The sequence below is a fragment of the Chrysemys picta genome, chromosome 3 (genome assembly GCF_011386835.1).
Source record: "Chrysemys picta bellii isolate R12L10 chromosome 3, ASM1138683v2, whole genome shotgun sequence".
In the NCBI taxonomy this organism is placed as follows: Eukaryota; Metazoa; Chordata; order Testudines; family Emydidae; genus Chrysemys; species Chrysemys picta.
The window spans coordinates 91,578,219-91,597,620 of NC_088793.1; the positions used below are offsets into that span (position 1 = coordinate 91,578,219).

The 19,402-nt window shown below is 41.4% G+C and overlaps 1 protein-coding gene across 2 annotated transcripts in view; it reads left to right on the forward strand.

The window, feature by feature from the left end:
* SLC35F1 (solute carrier family 35 member F1) overlaps positions 1–19,402 on the forward strand; it is a 369,666-nt gene that overhangs the window by 326,386 nt on the left and 23,878 nt on the right. Inside the window, exons 6-8 of one of the 2 annotated variants that reach the window (XM_065588392.1) lie at positions 1,081–1,133; positions 7,119–7,273; positions 9,262–9,999. In XM_065588392.1, the coding sequence (XP_065444464.1) occupies positions 1,081–1,133; positions 7,119–7,273; positions 9,262–9,267 (214 nt within the window). In that variant the 3' untranslated portion in view covers positions 9,268–9,999. Of the gene's footprint in view, positions 1–1,080; positions 1,134–7,118; positions 7,274–9,261; positions 10,000–19,402 lie in introns of those variants that run through there. The other variant, XM_008175891.4, reaches the window with a different exon arrangement.

Consider the following 19,402-nt stretch of genomic DNA (forward strand, 5'->3'; position numbering starts at 1 on the left):
TGTCTTTTGTCTCTATAAGTTCTTTGGGGCAGGGACTGCTTTTTTGTTCCATGTCTGTGCCAAGCACAATGGGGTCTTAGTCCATAGCAGGGACCAATATGCGCTACAATAACACAAACAATAAGGGTCTTAGTGTTAATGGGCTTTTAACATTCAGTTAACCTTGATACTAAATCCTGAACTTAACTCCTGCAGTTTGGCCCACCCTTAGTTTTGTTTCTTGAGTTTTATTGCTATGATTACTTGGTTTCTCTCTTAGTGTTTGACAAATCGTAGCGCTGGATGTTTTCCCCAAGACCATGCTATGAAATCTGCCACCTTAAGTCTGTGATTTACTCATTACTGTATTTATTCTACAGTGCAGAGGAGCCTTGAAGGGTGTATAACTCATGCCAATACACAGGGGCGGCTCTAACTTTTTTGCTGCCCCAAGCAGCAAAAAAAAGCACCGCCCCGCCGAGCCCCCCGCCCTCCCCCTGAGCGCCGCGCCCCGCGACGCCCCCTCACCGAGCGCCGCGACGCCGGAACCCCCCCCGAGCGCCGCGCCCCGTGACGCCGGAGCCTGCCCCACCCCGCCAAGCACCGCACTGCCAGAGCGCCCCCGTCCCCGTGGAATGCCGCACCACGCTGCCCCCCGCCACCCCAAGATTGGCCGCCCCTTACCAGGTGCCGCCCCAAGCATGTGCTTGGTTGCCTGGTGCCTGGAGCCGGCCCTGCAATACATTATCAATCCTTAAAGTTCAAGAGCTTTAGGAATATTAAGTCCCAAAGGACAGGCTGGTATGAAAGTGAGGGGGGTGGGCAGCTCTGGATTAACAGCCGGAGATCTGAAGATAAAACAGGGCAAATCACATGCTATCAAGTCTGATTACTGCACCAAAGATCTTTCAAACACACAGATATAGGGATAAAACCAAAGTGGGTTAACTAGGTCCGACTGCATTTGGTCTGTATAGCTGTTTCCAGAGTCTGTCGTTATAAGGCTATTAATTTTGTGTTGTCCACCATATGAATTGCATGAGCGGAAGTAATTTAAGTTCTGTTCCTTCCCATCAAACTTTGCCTTCTTTTCTTTTCCAGTGCAATAATGGAACACAAGGAGTTGTTAAAAGTTCCCTGGGATTGGCAAATAGGTAAGAAGATAATTCACTTCTTTGAAGACTGTTGCTGAAGAAAGCAACAAGAGGAATAATGCTTAGGGAGGAGTGTGGGAGGGCGAAAGGAGGCAAGGTTTGCTATGTTCATGCATGCTACTGTCAAAGGTTGGAACTGCATGCCTCGGAACCTTTTGAAATGATCTATGCCCCCACTCCTCCCACTGCCATTTTATATATTCCCTGCACCATTAGGTTGGGCAGAGAAGAACCATGTGAATGTCATGAGTAGATCATTCTGGCAGCAGAGTGACTTAACCAATAACAGGCTTCTCGTTCCAAGATTCAGTGCAGCACTGAGACAAATAACCGGAGTGGTTGTTAAAAAACATCATTTTACACTCAGTGCAAAGGAAAGAAAACAGAACTTAACAAAAAAATATAAAAGAAAATTGCCTGCACTGGATTTTGCAGGTCCATAAAACCTTTTCGGAGGGGAGCATTTCTGCATGCAAATAGTTAATTGCTCTCCAAGTGAACTTGGTGAGTTTTAGCAGATATGTATTTCAAGTAAGTTTTTGGTAGCATCATGCAATGACTATACTGCATATTAAGCAGGGGGTGGGGGCACCATTGTCTGGCTTGTTGGAGGAAGGCATGTACCTCACTAAAGGGCTAGAGAGGCATGGAGTGACTTTTACAGATGCTGCAGAGCAGGTCAGTGTGGGAACACTGACCCATCCCTCCCCACAGGTGACCAGAAGAGAAGGGATACTATAGAGGTCCATGCCAGTCAGAAAAAGCCCTCTTTTATTTGGACCAGATAAAATGGATTGGTAAAAGATTTAGAGGAGGGTATTTGTTTTAAGGAGCAGAAACATGGCGGGGGGCGGGGTTCAGGGCTCTTATGACTGCACAGCAGGGAGCCAACTCCCCCTCCTTAGTAGCCCCATCCAACCCTCATTCGAGGAGGGGGGATGGCAAGGTCCCAACAGCAGGTTGGCTGGGGTCCAGGGTGGGTAAGGGGGAGGGCTGTTGGAAGCCCCCCCAGGTATGTATAACAACCTGCACTGTATACATTTATCTGCCAACTACTCCCAGACAGTTAAGAATAAAGTTGTGGCCTAATTAAACCACATCCAGTGCCTCCTGTCCTTCCAGCATAGCTGGACGATGAAATTCGTACAGTGATTCACTTTGCACACTGGGTGGCTTATTCCCTTTTCAAGTTGGAAAATGATTTTGAGTCTAAGATTCTGTTCTGATAACTCAAGCAAATTATTTCCCCTCTTTAAAAAAATCAACATTTAGGGACAGATAGTTCCACAGTTGGCATCTGTGACAATAGAAGCATTTAATCAAATGCTGATAACACACAATACCGCATTCTGTGCAAGAGGTTGAAATACTGAGCAGGAGGTCAGGCTTTGATTATACAGCAACAGCATCTTGTTAACCTAGTTTCAAAATGAGCATCAAGGTATCACCTTAGAAATATGGAAATCAGCTGGTTATACAGGGAATCTCTGAGACGTGGAGTGGTAAGTAACATAGTAGTTTGTTGCTTTCTTTACCTCTTTATTCACTATTTCCATTAATTATCCTGAACCTTAATAGAGCAATGCATCTGTCATGAAGCATCGTCACTACAAGTCTTGGAAATTTTACACGAGATTGAAAACTAAATGACAAATCAGTTAAAGTATCAGCTGAGGAACAAACCCTGCTGCAGATTGTAGATTCATTTGCCTTCATTCGTCTGAGATCCTTAACAAAGCTGTAACAGAGCTTGGTAACACTTCATGTTAAGAAGCCTATGATCATGAATTAATTTGGTACTGATGGTACTAGCAATCATCATAGTGAATTCATCTCCTAGTTATTTGGATGTCATATGTAGTTCCACAAGAGTTCTGTTGTAATCCAGGATTAGTTAAATGTGCCCTTAAAATAAAGTCAAACTCGGTGGTCTCCACTGCCATTAAAATGTCTTCCCAAGTTAGTCACAATTTATAAGCGTAGAAGGAGGAAATCAACCTGCCAAGAATGGTGTACAGCTGTACTTGTTTTGTGAGTACAGTAATTTGAAATGTGGTTGAGTTGCCAAAGAACATGGATAAAATGATGATAACTTTGTATAGTTTTGAATTCTTCCCTGGCTTCCGCTGTACTTGGTGCATTTCCCATTGCGTTGGCAGCATTGTAAGTTTGTCAAGTAGTGATTGACAAGACTACATCAAGGAGGACACAACCTTGCTTGTCCTAAATAGTTATCCTGTGCAGCAGATTTAAACCTGTGGCCTAGCACGGTTAAATCTTCAGGCCTTTGAATGGTAGTGGTAAAGTTATAAAGTGATAAAGTGATAAAGCAGGCAACCTAATAAATAACTAAAGATGGCCTCTTGCCATCTACCACAATTGTGTCATTAAGAATGTAGGAACTAACATTCAGCTGATGTAAAATGGAAATGCTTTTGTCTTAAGAAGGTCCAAATCCATCCTAGCATATAACACATTTAACATAGGCTGTAGCCCTCTTAGCTACTTAGTTCTTCTCCTGCAAGTTTCCTTCGTACACAAGACCACATCCTCAACTGCTGTAAACCAGTGTAGCTCCATTTTAATCAGTGAAGCTATGCCAACTTCTATCAGCTGAAGATCTTCCCCAAAAGGAAACAATTTGACTGTACGACTCAAGTGGAGCACTATAATTCATTTGTGAGGTGAATAATGAAACAGTAACAAATATGAAAACAGTAATTTGATGTGAGAGAGAAGTAAATTTGGGTCTCAAAGAGGCACATCCCTCACAATGAGAGGTATGAATTTTTCTCTGGCGTCCTTTGTTGTTTGTTCTAAGAAGCAAGTTTAAGAAATCTTTGCGTGAAATGGTCTCTGACTGTCAAATACCAGTGGAACTCTGGATTTCCTAGTACAATGGTCAAGGCTAAAACAAGCTGATAAGAGCCATCTAACATGCTGAGGCATTTCTACTCTGAAAACTGACTCTGTAAAAATCACATTGGGGGTTCCAACTTTATGGTCTCTCAGTAACTTCCAGATCGAATTTGATCAGTTTACAACTAAAATAAGTATTTTTTTCCTGGAGCTGCTAGCCTTGTAAACTTGGGATGTGAAAGTCAAATGGCATTCTTTCTAGCTCACACATAGTCACCAATAACTGTCACCCAACTGAGGTGGATTATAGGTATAGTTAAGGGGCAAATAAGATGCCATTTTTTACACTCAACCTTCAGAGTATAACTACAGTGTAAGCATTCTTCTGCTGGAACCAGAACATAGTTTGAAAAAGTGACTCTATGCAAATGCAGTTAATTCCCTGACAGAGTATCTTAATATGAAGAAAATAATGTAAAATGCTATTGTTCATAGAGACCCCAGTTCAGCAAAGCACTTAACTTTAAGCATGTACGTAAGTCCCATTGAAGACAGCTCTATGATATATTCTTCATTTCCAGTTGCTTTTACAGGCATACAGACTGCTCTTTGCAATGAGTATTTGCACCTGTGCCCTGCCACCTCTCTGGTGGTTTGCAGAGTGTTTCATGGAGCACCATTGATCTGATGACTACTGTTTGAGAACTGCTCACCTAAAGGCTGGAATAACTTCTTTACCTTAACCGGTCTGAAGCCAGGAAGAAAGAAGCTGAAGTAGTGCAATATGTTGAAAATTTGTCATTAGACCAAATTATACTCCCTTTTGTGGAAGCATTGTCCCAACACAGAATGGCAGAGCTGGCATAAAGCACTCCTTTAAGTACTGTATGTGGGAGAATCCCATGGATACCCATGTACAGTGCTAACCATTAAAATGTCACTATTTGCTAACAGATACAACATTCACAACAGTGATTTCATATTCTTAGTATAGATTGAAACTGTGATATCTCAGATATCAGTGTGTGGTAACTGGGCATTTGCTGATCTCTTAGGATGACCACTATATATGTTTTATACAAAGCTATACTTCTGTTGAACTGCTTCTATGAGATCCAAACCATGAGTATTATGGCAGCATTTGTCTGCTGGGTAGCTTTTTTTTAAAAAAAAAGATACAAAATCAGCAGGACTTTATTTATTGTTATTATCAGTTAATTCCCTACTTTGTAATTTCAAGGCTCTGGGTTATCAGACTCTCTGCAGTTTTAAGTCAATGCCTCTGAAGGGCTAGCATGAGTCTAAATTTAGTTCATGCACACATTACAACATCCAGTAGCAGTGGAATTATCATTTGCTTGAGTGCAGATGAGTGAAGAAGTTGAGGTTTTTTTTTTTAAACTTGCTTTGGGATTTACCACCAAATAATTGCTGCTGTGAATTCTTCCCTGGTAAGGCTTCAGATGGTTTTTTTTAAGTGAAATTACTTTTTTAATAGAATGTATTATTTATATTACATCAGTGCCTAGATGTCCCACTGTGTTAGGAACTGTACAGACACATAGTAAAAGACAGTCCTTGTCCTGAAAAACATGCAATTTAAATAGACAATTCAGACAAAGGGTGGGAGAGTAAATAGAGGCACAGAGATGTACAGTGATTTGCCCAGGTCACATGAAAGATCAGTGGCAGAGCCAGGAACAGAGTCCTGGTCTCTTTATTCCTAGCGCAGTGCCCTGTCCATTGGACAGTACTTCATCTGCAAGTGCAGTATAATCCATTTTATGGGCCTAATCCTGCAATGTGCTGAGTGCCCTCAACTCCTGTTGAATTTAGTGGGAACTGAGCATGTTCAGAACCTTAGAGGATTAGGTCCAGTTTGGAGGATGCCCCAGAACACACTGTTTCATTTCCCATTAAGAGGAATTCACAATTAATAGAAGATACTATTTTAATAGTAAAGCTATTCTCATGGGAACTACAGAACACTTTGTGTTATTGGTCTAGTCCAAAACTGTTGAAAAGGCAATATCTGCACAGGGATGGGTAGTTATCTTGCTTCCTGCTCGATGGCAGGGGCATCTGCAAGACACGCAGCATAGCTGCTTAACATGTCTAAGAGGGGATGAAAATATTCTGTCATGTAAAAATGAAGCCAGCCACACACAGTCACCTGGTGATCTTCTGAATGAGTAAAGAGAGTTTTGATGAAAACCTGCTTGAGTGACTGGTACTCTAAATGTCATGGAGAAACTTCAGTGTCTCAATGCAGACTGCCTGACAACAATCCAGATGGGCTATCCAACCATAGCATCTGATGTCAAGGTGAAGCAACATTGAAGAATTGCATTAATCCAGTCAGGGCACAAAAATATGGGCACCCAGCAGGCAGCATACAAACTATGTGCCCAGTCAAAACAGCATGAATGTCTAATTTAGAATATTCACAGAAAACCCCTGTCAAACAAGCTACAGTCCAAAAATTATTCACAGAATTTATTATTTGAATAATTTTGAATATCCAGCACATTTGAATAAATTGGGATGAGCTCACAGACAATTCAAAAACAGAAGAACAGGTGTAATTTGTCCAATAAATAATTCATTATGAATTAGACACCAAGTTCTATTGATTGTGTGATTGTCCTAATGAATGACAAACCTGTAGTCTGCCGTGTCCCATCACTTACGCTATTTATACCACACCAGGCAAGATATCTGCAAAGCGGTTATTAGTACACAGGTTTTGGTACACATTTCTCATATTTAATCAGCCATATTCTCGGTTGATTTAAATTGATGTAGCTCACTGACTTCAATGGATCTGTAACAGCTTACATCAACTGGGGATCTGGTCCTGTGTGATTTAGACATTTGTAGTGATTACATGATTTATTAGAGGATTTTACATTTCCACTGGTATAGTACATATTTATATTAATGCTCCAAGTATGTCTATAAATATATACACAGATTAATAATTTAAATAAATGCTCTTTGAAAAAAATATTCTTAATTCTTTTTTAAACAGTGTGGTTTTCTTCTTTCTCACAACACAAATTCAGGTAATATGGGATCTTTGGATAGACTGTGGTAGATCATTTTATCTTGTTCCTCTTCCCCCAGGGTTGCTGTATGTTGGCTTTAGTGCCTGTATGTTTGGCCTCTACAGCTTTATGCCAGTGGTCATTAAGAAAACCAGCGCTACTGCAGTCAACCTCTCCCTGCTCACAGCAGACCTGTACAGCCTATTCTGTGGATTATTCCTCTTTAACTACAAGGTAAATTGAATAGATTATGTATTTGAATGATGACTTTGTCTGAAGTAGTGTTGATGCAGAGAAATGAATCAGTCTAAGGACCGCAACCAGAACTGCTGTTTTGTTTTGTTTTTTGATGGGACTATGCAGTGAAGTGGAGACCTTTTGATGTATCTGTTATTACTTATTAAAAGTGTACTCTTCCCCATACTCTCCTTTCCCCCAATGTAAACCACTTTTTGTGTGCGTCTCCCTTGTTCTGAAATTACTACCTCTGAGGGAGAACCTAATTCAGTCTCCATGCCTACTTAATCCCTGACCCCCATCCTTGACCAGATCCAAACTGGTGTATGAAAGAAAAATCACTTTATAAACCATTAACAGATCCCTTAACATATTTTTGCAAGGTGATGAGCTTGTTTTGTGTTTCACACTGTATCTGAAATAGTTTTAACTGTTGAATTATTTTTGCATGATGCCTCTTAGCTGTCCAAAATATAGCTGCAAAAATGTCCTTTTGGTCAGCTGTCCCAATGGATTGGCTGTTAGTGTATCAGAATGTGAAGGAGACTTATGTTAAAGTCAAACCTCTAGCTCTCAAGCCATCTGATATTTAGAACATGGCATAGGCCACACTCCAGGCCTCCAGTTGCAAGGGATTATGTCACACTATTCACAACCCTATCTGGGTGGCCATCTTAAAAATGGCATTATGCTCTTGGAAGCGATTGCTATGTAGCCATGATTTATTCAGAAAAGGGAGGTGACTTAAGGGGGGAAATGGTGGCCTGGAAATGAGTGGAGGAAAATGAAAACCCGATGATGCCGGCCTGGCAAACAATCTAGAGTCAGGGTTTCATGTATCTGAATGGTGAGGAAATGTCCACATGCGAAACTTCAGGGCCCAACCCAAGAACAAAATTTCTTATTTGCCTATTATTTCATGCTAATGACTCTTCAAGATACCAAATAAAGATGCATATGGAATCCAAAACTAAAATAAAAACACACTGTAGAGGGCACTTGCTGGACCACGGCACTGGTTAAGGGATATGGAGTCCCTTACTTCTAGATCACCAGTTCAAATCACTAGTGACTGAAATGTGTTACTATCTGATGGCTGCTTGGAGTCTTATAGTGAAATGTGCTTAGTGGTGTCAGTCCAGTTTCTTGTAGACAAGTGGCCACATCACAAAAAACAGAGATGGGCAAACCCAAGGTGGATTTGGTTTCACAATGTCATTGGTCATTTTGCCTTAACAAAGCCACCCGTATTCCACAACAGGAGAGTCAGATCCAGGTCCCATTTTGTCCAAATCATTATAATTCTGGAGGGTAGCAAGAATTGGATATGTGATTTTAGTTTTGGCCCATGTCTGCTCCAGATAGAGATGGACAAAAGAAATGTGTGATTTTGGTTTTGCAAAACAAACCCTGGTGCTGGATCTTAGTCCAGTTTTACCTGAACCCTAAAGTACAGGGGATGGATAAATGGTTCCAGTTTTGTTTCATTTCTATAAAATATATTTAAAAAAATAATCAATTGATACCGTTGCCAGGAGTCCCAGCCCAGACTTTGAGGACTGAATTATCATGAAGATTGACCCACATTCATAAGCTCTTGTGGGCATGAATTTTCTGTTATATGCATGTGTGCAGTGCCTAGCACAATGCGGCCTTGGTCTCCACTCAGAGACGGTGATTGCTACCATGAGAGATATAATTAATAACAATAGTAACATGATCCCTCCAGTTGGAAGCCCAGTTGGGAAGTGTGGAGAAGCTTTCCCTGCCTCTACACCAATGCAGTACCAATCTCAGTGCTGTCAATCTGTCTCCTTTCACAATCTTCATGGTCACTGGGGTGGAAAATTCAAAAAGAGGAAAAGGGGTTGGTAAAAGAGCTGGATTAAAATTCTGGCTCTAGCTGTCTGAACATTTTTTACATATCAAATTAATTTCTCTTGTTCTGATCCTTAATCTGATCTTTTTCTCTGGTTTACTATCAGGTATGATTTTTATATGAAGAAGAGCTATAAAGTGGACTCCTTGCATGAAATAATGAAGTCTAATACATATGCATTAAATGACCTAAATTAATTCCCCTTCTAGGACAGCATGTTTTCTAGTTTCAGAAAAGCTGTTCTGTTCCCAGCCCAGCTGTACCTCTTCTTCTAATGCACTGTTCTTTCTATTTATTGCTGTGCTGACCAATGGGTGAAGCCCCACTTCACAGCAAATGGCTTTATGCTAAATTAGAATCATCTGAATGGTTTAGTGCCCCTTACAGAATATAATTTTATGAGGCTTTCAAGAAACAGTTATGATTTTTCCCTGTGCCACTACTTTTATCACCTGACAGCTTTATTGCACCTATAGCAGTAAATCTATGAAAATCCAAGGAAAATACAGGAAATGAGTTTTACTGGGCTTACAGCCTCAGAAACCAAACTGAAGAAGAGATTATATTTGAAGTGTTTTGATTTGTTAATATTTCATCTTCTTACAACAAGGACTCATGCTATCTTGATATACAGGACAGTATGCTTATAAATAAACCAACATCTATATGTATTATATGCACGCCATATGCTAGTGTCTCTGTATTATATTGGCCAGTCCCCAAATGTTAGTCTGTAGTAAACCAAAAATATAGCATGTATCTCAGAGTCAACTCTAATGGAGGATTAATAATGTAAGAAGTGAATTTTATATATTAATAAAATATAATTATTTGTGGCTTGCAACTTGAGATAGATTTCTAACTGAATATGCAAATTGCAGTTCTTTTTTAAAAAACAAATCAAACTATTTGAATTCTGCCAACTAATGCTCTGGAAGTCTTTTTTTTTTTTTTTTTTTAAATTAGTAACTGAGTCCAAATGTTCTGCTTGTGAGAGAAAGATGTTTATCAATGCCCTGTCCAGTAGCTGCATAATTCCCATTACTGAATTAACAGCATAAGCACAGCATTACACATTTTCATCCCATTTATCCCCCTGCCTTCTGAACCTTCTGGCCCAGGTGCAACCCTTTGACCTGTCTCTCAAGAGCAATCTAGCCATCTCCCTACTTGAAAAATAAGGTCCATCAGGATCCTAAAATTGAAATAAGATAAGGAATTAAAGGAGCTGTTTGGTTTTCTTATTTCTATCATATTGAATCAGGCCACACACTCTCCCAATCTCTGTCTAGGTCTCTCTCTTGTTTTTTTAGCTTCTGTGAAATACATTTGTGGTGGCAGGGAAAATGAGTGCTATACGTGATGTGGGCAAATTCCACGCTAGCACAGCCAGGGAAAGGGTTAATTCCCACCAAACAGAGCCAGGCAGAGGTCCTATTATAACCTGTGGATTTTACTCAGGCTGCACATCAGAATATATACTTAAGCAGGAAGAGGTAGCAACTTGGAGGTGCGCAGGGAAACAGCCTGCCTCTCTCCTCCATTCTGAGGAGTCCCCTGGGTGGGAGACTGAGGAGGCAGTTTGTTTGGACTTTGTTTCTTTTGAATTTTTGGGAACATGACCCTGGCTTACTTGACCTCTTTCAGTGAGTGAACAGATCAATCTGGCCTAAGTGGACAGTTGTACTGTGGGATGGTACCCCAAGTAGGGGTGGCTTCATTTGACTGGAGGGCCAGATATAGAGAGCCACGAAGGCTGGGTAACATACATACACCCCAAGGAAGAGAGGGAAGCAGTGGAACTAAGTGGCCTGAGTCAGGAAGCAGAGAAGGCTTGATGCTTGGAGTGGGTGCCTGCTTCCTTTTCAGGTCCCAAGCTGGAACTTCCAGTAGAGGGCAGGCTAGGCTGCACCTCCGCTCAACCACACCATATCAAAACAGGATCTTGTCACCTTGCCCCATTCCCACAGGATATGAGTAAGGCTGCAAGTTTGTCACGGAGGTCACGGAAGTCATGGATTCCATGACTGTCTGTTACCTCCATGACTTCTACAGTGGCCAGCTGCACCAGCCGCTGCTGGGCAGGCTTGGGCCACTGCTTCCCCCCCTCCCACACACACACACAGCAGCAACAGGAGTTTGGGTGGGGGGGATGAGGGTTGGGGCATGGGAGGGGATGAGGGCTCTGGGTGGCTCTTACTTTGGGGGAGGGCTCCCCGGAAGCAGTGATATCCCTCGGCTCCTAGGTGGAGGTGCAGCCAGAGGGCTCTGCATGCAGGCACTGCCCCCACAGCTCCCATTGACTGTGGTTCCCCTGAGGGATGTCACCTCTTCTGGGGAGGCATGAAGCCTGGTAGGGAGCCTGCCAGCCCCGCCAACCCTCTCCTCCCCCCCTCCCCCCCCCCGCACCAGCATGGGTCCCGGGCAACGCACCGCCACCCACTCTCCACAGCACCAGCAGGGGTTCCAGGCCCCCCTGAGCACCTGCAGCACCCCACCCCTCACGAACCTCCCCCCTGAGCACCCACCCCCCTGCACCCATGGCACCTCCGGGCCGCCCCGCTCCCCAAGATTTAGTCAGGGGTATATAGTACAAGTCATGGACAGGTCACGGGCCATGATTTTTTGTTTACTGCCTGTGACCTGTCCATGACTTTTACTAAAAATACCCACAACTAAAACATGGCCTTAGATATGAGTAATTCCCATTTACTTTAATGGAAGTTACTTGGAGCAGAGATGGGAGCAGAGAAGAGAGAGAATCAGATCTCTGGTCTTATAGTGGAGCCTAACTGGCTCTTCATATGTATTCCAAGTTACCCGTCTTTTCCTGCGTGGAAACGTCTGTGAAGCTAATACTTCCCCTGTTCTTGCAATTCACACTGGGATTGTGTCTGTCCCCTCTGCAAGTGTGTAAGGGGAGGGAAAGTTCTTGCCCTCTCTCCTGCCATTCACACTTGTGCAGGGCCAGCCACGTACTGTCCCTTAGTTTCATTATAGTGTCAAGGTTGTTGCTATATTCCAGACTAACTACAATTTATATATAAGGGATTTTAATTATTTTAAAACTATATAAAGAAAATGTACGGACATGAAACAATGAAGGCAAGAATAGAGTGAGCTATGCCCCTCATAGTCACGTGCATTTTACCAAAGTCCTGCAGCATAGGTAGCCCTTTAGTGTGAAGAATCAGTAGAGGGGATGTTATTTACTGTACTTAGCATTACGTTTTACCTTCATCTTGCAGTTTCAGTTCTTCATCTCCTGCCCTAAACTATTGTGTCATATTGCTGTAGTCTCTTAAAAAGCTTTCACCTTCCACACTAAGCTAGCTCTGTTTTGGAGATGTTTTCCATATCCAAGATTTGGAAAGTGCTTTGAGATCACCCAGAATGGAAGATGCTAAATAAATCCAAGATATTTTTATACCATATCAGTATTGCAATGCTTAGGCATACTATGGGCTGAAATAAGGACATCAAGGTAGCCTTAGTGACATGACCCTGGAAAGTATAATTTAATAGATTCATAGAGTTATAGGCCATAAGGGACTTCCTATATATACAGAAAGGCATCCAGTCTTGATTTAAGAAGATCAAGAGATGGAGATTCTACCACTTCCCTTGGTAGTTTGTTCATCACCCTCACTGTTAAAAAATTGTGCCTTTTTCCAGTTTGAATTTGCCTGGCTTCAGCTTCCAGCAATTGGGTCTCATTATGCCTTTCTCTGCCAGATTAAAGAGCCCTATAGCACCCAGAATTTTTAGGGTGACAGTACTTACATGCTGTAATCAAGTTACCTCTCAATTTTCTTTTTGATAAGATAAACGGATTGATCTCTTTGCGTCACTCACTGTAAGGCATTTTCTTCAGCCCTTGAATCATTTTTGTGACTCTTTTCTGTGCTTTGTCCAATGTTTCAACATCCTTTCTAAAATGTGGACACCAGAACTGTACAGCGTAATCCAGTATCCATCCCACCTGTGCCACACAGAGGTAAAATCACCTCCCTACTCCTCACTGTTTATACAGCCAAGAATCGCATTAGCCCTTTTTCTACAGCATCACATTGGGAGCTCAAGTTGAGAGTTGTTTGTACACTATAACTCCTAAATTCTTTTCAGAGTTATTGCTTTCCAGGATACAGTCCCCCATTTGGTAGGTATGGCCTGCATTTCATGTTCATAGATGTATGACTGCGTTTGGCTCTATTAAAATGTGTTTTGTTTGAATAGGCCCAGACTACCAAGCAATCGGGATTGCTCTATGTGACTGCCCTGTTCTTATATTTTTTTACCACTCCGCTAGTCTTTGTGTCATCTGCAAATTTTATCATCAATGATTTTATATTTACTTCCAGATCACTGATGAAAACGTTGAACAGCACCAGGTTCCTGTGGAAATCCACTAGAAATTACATGTTGATTCTGGGACAGGGGGTTGGAGTGCAGGGAGAGGTTCAGGGGTGCAGGCTCCGAGTGGCACTTACCTCAAGCGGCTCCCGGAAGCAGCATCATGTCCCTTCTCCCTTCCTACGCGGTGGCGCGGCCAGCCGGCTCTGCACATTACCCCATCCGCAGGCACCACCCCTGCAGCTCTCATTGGAGCACCACAGGGGGCCATTGGAGTGCGTAGGAGCTGGAGAGGGGCTAGGCTGTGGCTTCCGGGAGCCACATGGTGCAGCTCCTGACCCTGCGCCCCGGCTGGAGTGTCGGAGAGGGGACATGCGGCTGCTTCCGGGAGCCGCGTGATGTGGCCCCCGACCCTGCGCACAGGCTGGAGTGCTGGAGCAGGGCCATGCATCTGCTTCTGGGAGCCGTGTGATAGGGCCCCCGACACTGTGCCCCAGCTGGAGTGCCAGCAAGCCCCAGAGCCTGCTGCCCAGCGGGAGCTCATGGGCCGGCTTAAAACAGCTCGCAGGCCGGATCCAGCCCGCGGGCCATAGTTTGCCCACCCCTGATCTACACAGTTACCTTTATCAACAAAATTAGTAATCTCCTCAGAGGATTAAATCAGTTTTATTAGACAAGGGCTATTTCCATCAAACCATTAATTTCCCGATTGTAGAATACAGTATTTTCTGGCTGTTAGTGATGCACCAGTACCATCAATGCCAGGAAATTAATGTATGATATCCCTGGGTTTATTATTTCTCTTGGTTTTTTGTTTGGCTTTTTTATTGTTTGGGATTTTTTTTTTGTCTCAGCCTTAACTTAATGTTAATGTCAGCTTTTAAAATTTCATGCTCTTAATTTTCAAGCATATGTTGTACTTTAGTTATTTTAAGTAAATTGTATTCTCACTAAGTAATCTAAGCAGTTTATTTTACATTTTCCACTAGCTAGACCATGCATGCTGATTACATTTTGCATCAGCAGGCCCAGTCACACTATATTATATCATTACCTAGCAAGCCAAACACAATAAATTATATTCTGAACTGGCAAATCCTGTTTTATCCAAGATTTAGCCATGAAATTTCAGATATTCTGGACATAGCAACAATTTATTAATCAGGACAATTTGGCTATTACATGGATAACCAAAAAAGTCACAAATCCTGCTGTAAAAGCTAATAAAATAGGGATTACAAAGGAATCAAGAATGTACAAATAAACATGTGACGTTCAAAACCCTTTTAGTACTAGAGTCTTGTAAGTGTTATAGGTTCAGCAGAGGACATATTTCATATTAGCTCTAATATCAGAGTTTCTCCGTTGAAAACTGTGGATAGGTATTTCATAAAGAGTTCAAGAAACCTAACACAATAAAAAGCTGTTTTTCTAACATGATAAAAAAATACAGAGTGCTAGATTCTGATCTCATTTATGCCAGTGTCAATCCAAAGTAACCCCAATGAGCTTTGGATATACACTGGCTTGACTGAGCAATCTGGCCCCGAGTAAGAAGCTATTTAAAAAAAACAAACAAAAAAACCCCCGTAGAATTGCAGCAGAAGAATTAGGAGCTTCGGTTAAAAAGAAAGTCTCTAAATATCTGAGCCAAGGCCCGTGAAGTCAATAAGAGTCTTTCAGCGGACTTCAATGGACTTTGGGTCACGTCCTAAATTGGCAAAATCTGATACTTGAGAAGGAAATGTAAAAGTACTTGATAGCTTAATGACTATAGAAGGCTGCCTTATGACTCCCCTCCCCCCATATGTTCCATTTTAACATATGAAGAATATAAATGAAGCAGTTAGGTGCCAGCATGGTTAAAAATACTGGAATTCCTCAGTCTTCACTTTTTCACTAAGAAACCCCAAAGTACTTTACAACAAAGAGTTCAAACAGCCCTTTTTCTTCTGTTCACAAAAGATGGTTATTTTGTCTATTTTTTCCCCTAGCAATAGTCAGTCAAATTGATCATTTGAAAGAATGTCCTAAACATCTGAGAGTGATCAAACAGTTTCAGAAAAAGGTGTTGCTTTTGTGGGATTTTCTTTGTAAACCAGAGTAGGAGAAAAGGTTTGAACCAATATACATGTTGCTTTTTCTTCTGCCGCACTAGGGCCTGGACCAAGACTGATTTAAGTCAATGGGAGTCTTTCCATTCCCTTCAATTGCCAATGGATTGAGCACTAAATTTCAAGATCTGACAGGTGCTCTGCCGCTGGTCCATTATTATAGGTTGAGTGGGAGTCAGGGAAGGCTAAGCAGATAGTGCAAGGGATAAGGGCCAGCAGTGACAAGAAATGGGATTATAAATGAATACAGGTGTGTGGCTCAGATGTTACTACTGCTGGCTGCTTTTGCTTGAGAACAGGCAAGCTTTCACAATTCCTTTTCTATCCCGGACGAATTATTATAACTCAAAACATTTGTTTACAGTTATCCACTGATTTTTCAAATGTCAAGAACCTGTATTTCAGGATATTTTCTCTATAGATAAGTTTATACTGCAAGCTCTTTGAGCTAGGGACCATGTCTATCTGTGAGCTTGAACAGAATCTAAAACAATTGGGCCCCTATCCTGAAAAGGGCCTCTGGGCACTACCACTATAAATATTTCATAATAATTATGCTAATGACAAATACCATTATTAGTGATTCAAGCTACTGATAATATATAGCAACCTGATAGTTTATTTTACTTTTACTTTCTCTTCCAAACTATGAAATCCCCAAAAAGAAGAACAGGAGTACTTGTGGCACCTTAGAGACTAACAAATTTATTAGAACATAAGCTTTCGTGGACTACAGCCCACTTCTTCGTTATGCATCCGAAGAAGTGGGCTGTAGTCCACGAAAGCTTATGCTCTAATAAATTTGTTAGTCTCTAAGGTGCCACAAGTACTCCTGTTCTTCTTTTTGCGGATACAGACTAACACGGCTGCTACTCTGAAATATGAAATCCCCCTTACTGTAACTCACCCTCAATAATGCAGTTACTATTAAGCAACACGTGCTGAAATTGTGTTGTTTATGTGCCTTTCATCTAAGCAGACAGAGTTCCAGATCAATGCCTGAAATTTTTTAAATCAATTAGAGACCAATTCTAGAGAAAAATCAGACTTCCAATCTTGAAAAACTGGCTTGCAATTCAAGCGAGTTAGAGGTGTTTTCAGTTGCAATGAGAGCCCCTTCTCATTCTTTGCTCTCTCTTCATTGGAAGGAAACAGGAGCCAGTTTTGGTAGGACCATACCAGGTTATCCTCTGGTATGACTCTGTAGAGCGCTAACTCATAGTATAAAATTCTAAAGTGAACTTCAGGGGAGGGCGCAAAATGGAAAATAACATGCTCCCTAACAGGACATTTCATAGTCTGGCAGTAGATTGTTTGCAACTTCGCACTGAGATGCTAGTTCTCTGAGAAACTTGCATTTTCAATGCTCCTTCTTTTGCATGCTATCTTGTATTTAAATTTATTATTCATAAATCATAAACCAATGAATTGTGAAATAATTTATAACTGCCATTTTCTGGCCATCAAAATATACTGCATAATAGGCTGCAACTGTAACGCAGAGGTAATATGGAGGTTTCAGTTCCAATAAATCACTTTTTCAGATGCTGTTACTTCATAAACATCAATTGACATAGGCTAAAATAATGTTTTAATGAATTGTTTCAATTTGGATTTTTGGATTTTAGTTTTAAAAAGACTGTTCACAATTAGTGTAACACAACACCAAGCCTTTGATTGCATCTACTTCCTTGTCAGGGTACTATATCTGCCTTTTTTCTGATACAAGATTAATGGTATGTTGACTTCATGATTTAGACCTCTTATTATTCTAGGTTGAGTGTATGATTGATAAAGACAAAGGATGATAGCAGTGTTCTGGACTTTGATACTCCAAAGTTGTATATGAAATTGTAGTGATGTCTCTACTATGTGCCTTACTTTTGAGAATCAGTAGATCATTGGCCAGAGTATCTTTTTTTAACCTGCTGTCCTCTGAAAGAGAGAAAGATGCTGCTTCTCCAACATGTAAAAAATGGACACCAAACCTTATTATTCCCTGGTCCTACACACTGCAGAGGTAGTACTGCCTTGTTGAAGTAGGGTGTGTGTGTGTGTGTGTGTGTGTGTGTGTGTGTGTGTGTGTGTGTGTGTGTGTGTGTGTGTGTGTGTGTGTGTGTGTGTGTGTGTGTGTGTGTGTGTGTGTTGAACAGCATATCCCCATCACCAGAAGGAATTCTTTAACTATGTTTATCCCAAAAAGGTACTGTAGAGAATATAATAGCACCAGAGATGCTGAAGTGTTATTTGGTGAGTCCAACTCGTGTAATTTAGTCATCTTAATTTTTAAGCAAGACTGTGGATGATCTGAAAGATGGGAGAATAGTAAATAGTTCAACCTAAATACATTTGCACTCCTTTTAAAATAAACACTTTTCGTGATCATTTGTTCAAGTGCGGTTTTGTTCATACAGATATTCACAGAAAGGGAATTTTGAATGAACTGAAATTCATTTAATCATAAATGAAATTTGTGGTGAAACAACATTAATTTTAGGCTGAAGCAGAAATAGTTTGAAGGTGAATCTATCCAGTCAGGGTAAAGAAGCATATGACTTATCTGAACAGTCAGACAGCTCAAATATCACATTGCAGATATTGACTACTTCAAAAGAATACTTGCAGTGAAAATGAATTGAAGAGGTACAAATAGCAAACAAATGTAAAAATCAGTCTGTTCATGGACAATTTGGGAAGAAGAAAAAAAAATCTAAATTAGCTATGTTGTCCATTGTCCAATTGTTTGCTCAGATTTACTTGAGCTGAAAGATTTACATTCTCAAAATAATTATCTTCTGGGAAAGAAGGTACATTGCCAAAATCACGTGCTTTGTAGTCCAAGAGCTGCTGATTTCCAGTGAAATTTTGAACCAAGGTTGCAAGTTACTAATAGAATCTATTGGTCTTATGGAATTTATTTAAAAGATACAAAGATGAACCCCAGATCTTAGCCAATATTTTTTTCTCTATATGAAACAGGTTTTCACAGTTTAGGTTACCTTACTTCTTACCTTACTAACTTACCTTACTTCTATTTGACTGTGCATTCGATTACCTAATCCTAGGAGGAAGCCTGGAGAAATGGGACAGAACTGAAGCAAAACTCCATGAGGTTGATCTTGCAGATTTAGCTGTAAACTATCACCTAAAGCAGAAGGGATTTGGTGTGGTGTGGAGGTGAGAAAGAGTAAAACCCCTCACCCTGCAGACCTGAGGGTCCACCAAGAAAGGACCCCTCAATTCCACTGAAATAGAAGCTATCAGCAAGGCTGAGTGAACCTCCATACAGATCCACTGCCTATTCCTCCTCTAGCACCAGGTGGCTATGTCCTTTTCAGCTTCACAGAAGACCCAGAAACCCAAGAATCCAAGATGTATTAACACCCAGACAGATTTCCATGGGGAAATCTAGACATTCTTCAGGGACAACCAATCCCTGCAGCAAATCCTCCTACTCCAGAATCTTCCCCAGCACCCACATAGGACCATACACTGGAGTTCTATGCAGAAGTGGCACACCCCGTCCTTCCAAAGAGGTGGGGAGTTCTGTCCGATGACAGTCCGCTTCCCATGTATATCAGTGAAGATGAGCTGGCACTGTACCACCAGAATTCAACTCATTGCTTTGTAAATTACCTGGAGGTGAAAGATACTATGTAAATAAACCCAATTCTGTTCTAATGGAAACTAGTGTACCATCCGATATCAGGTTTCAGAGTAGCAGCCGTGTTAGTCTGTATCCGCAAAAAGAACAGGAGTACTTGTGGCACCTTAGAGACT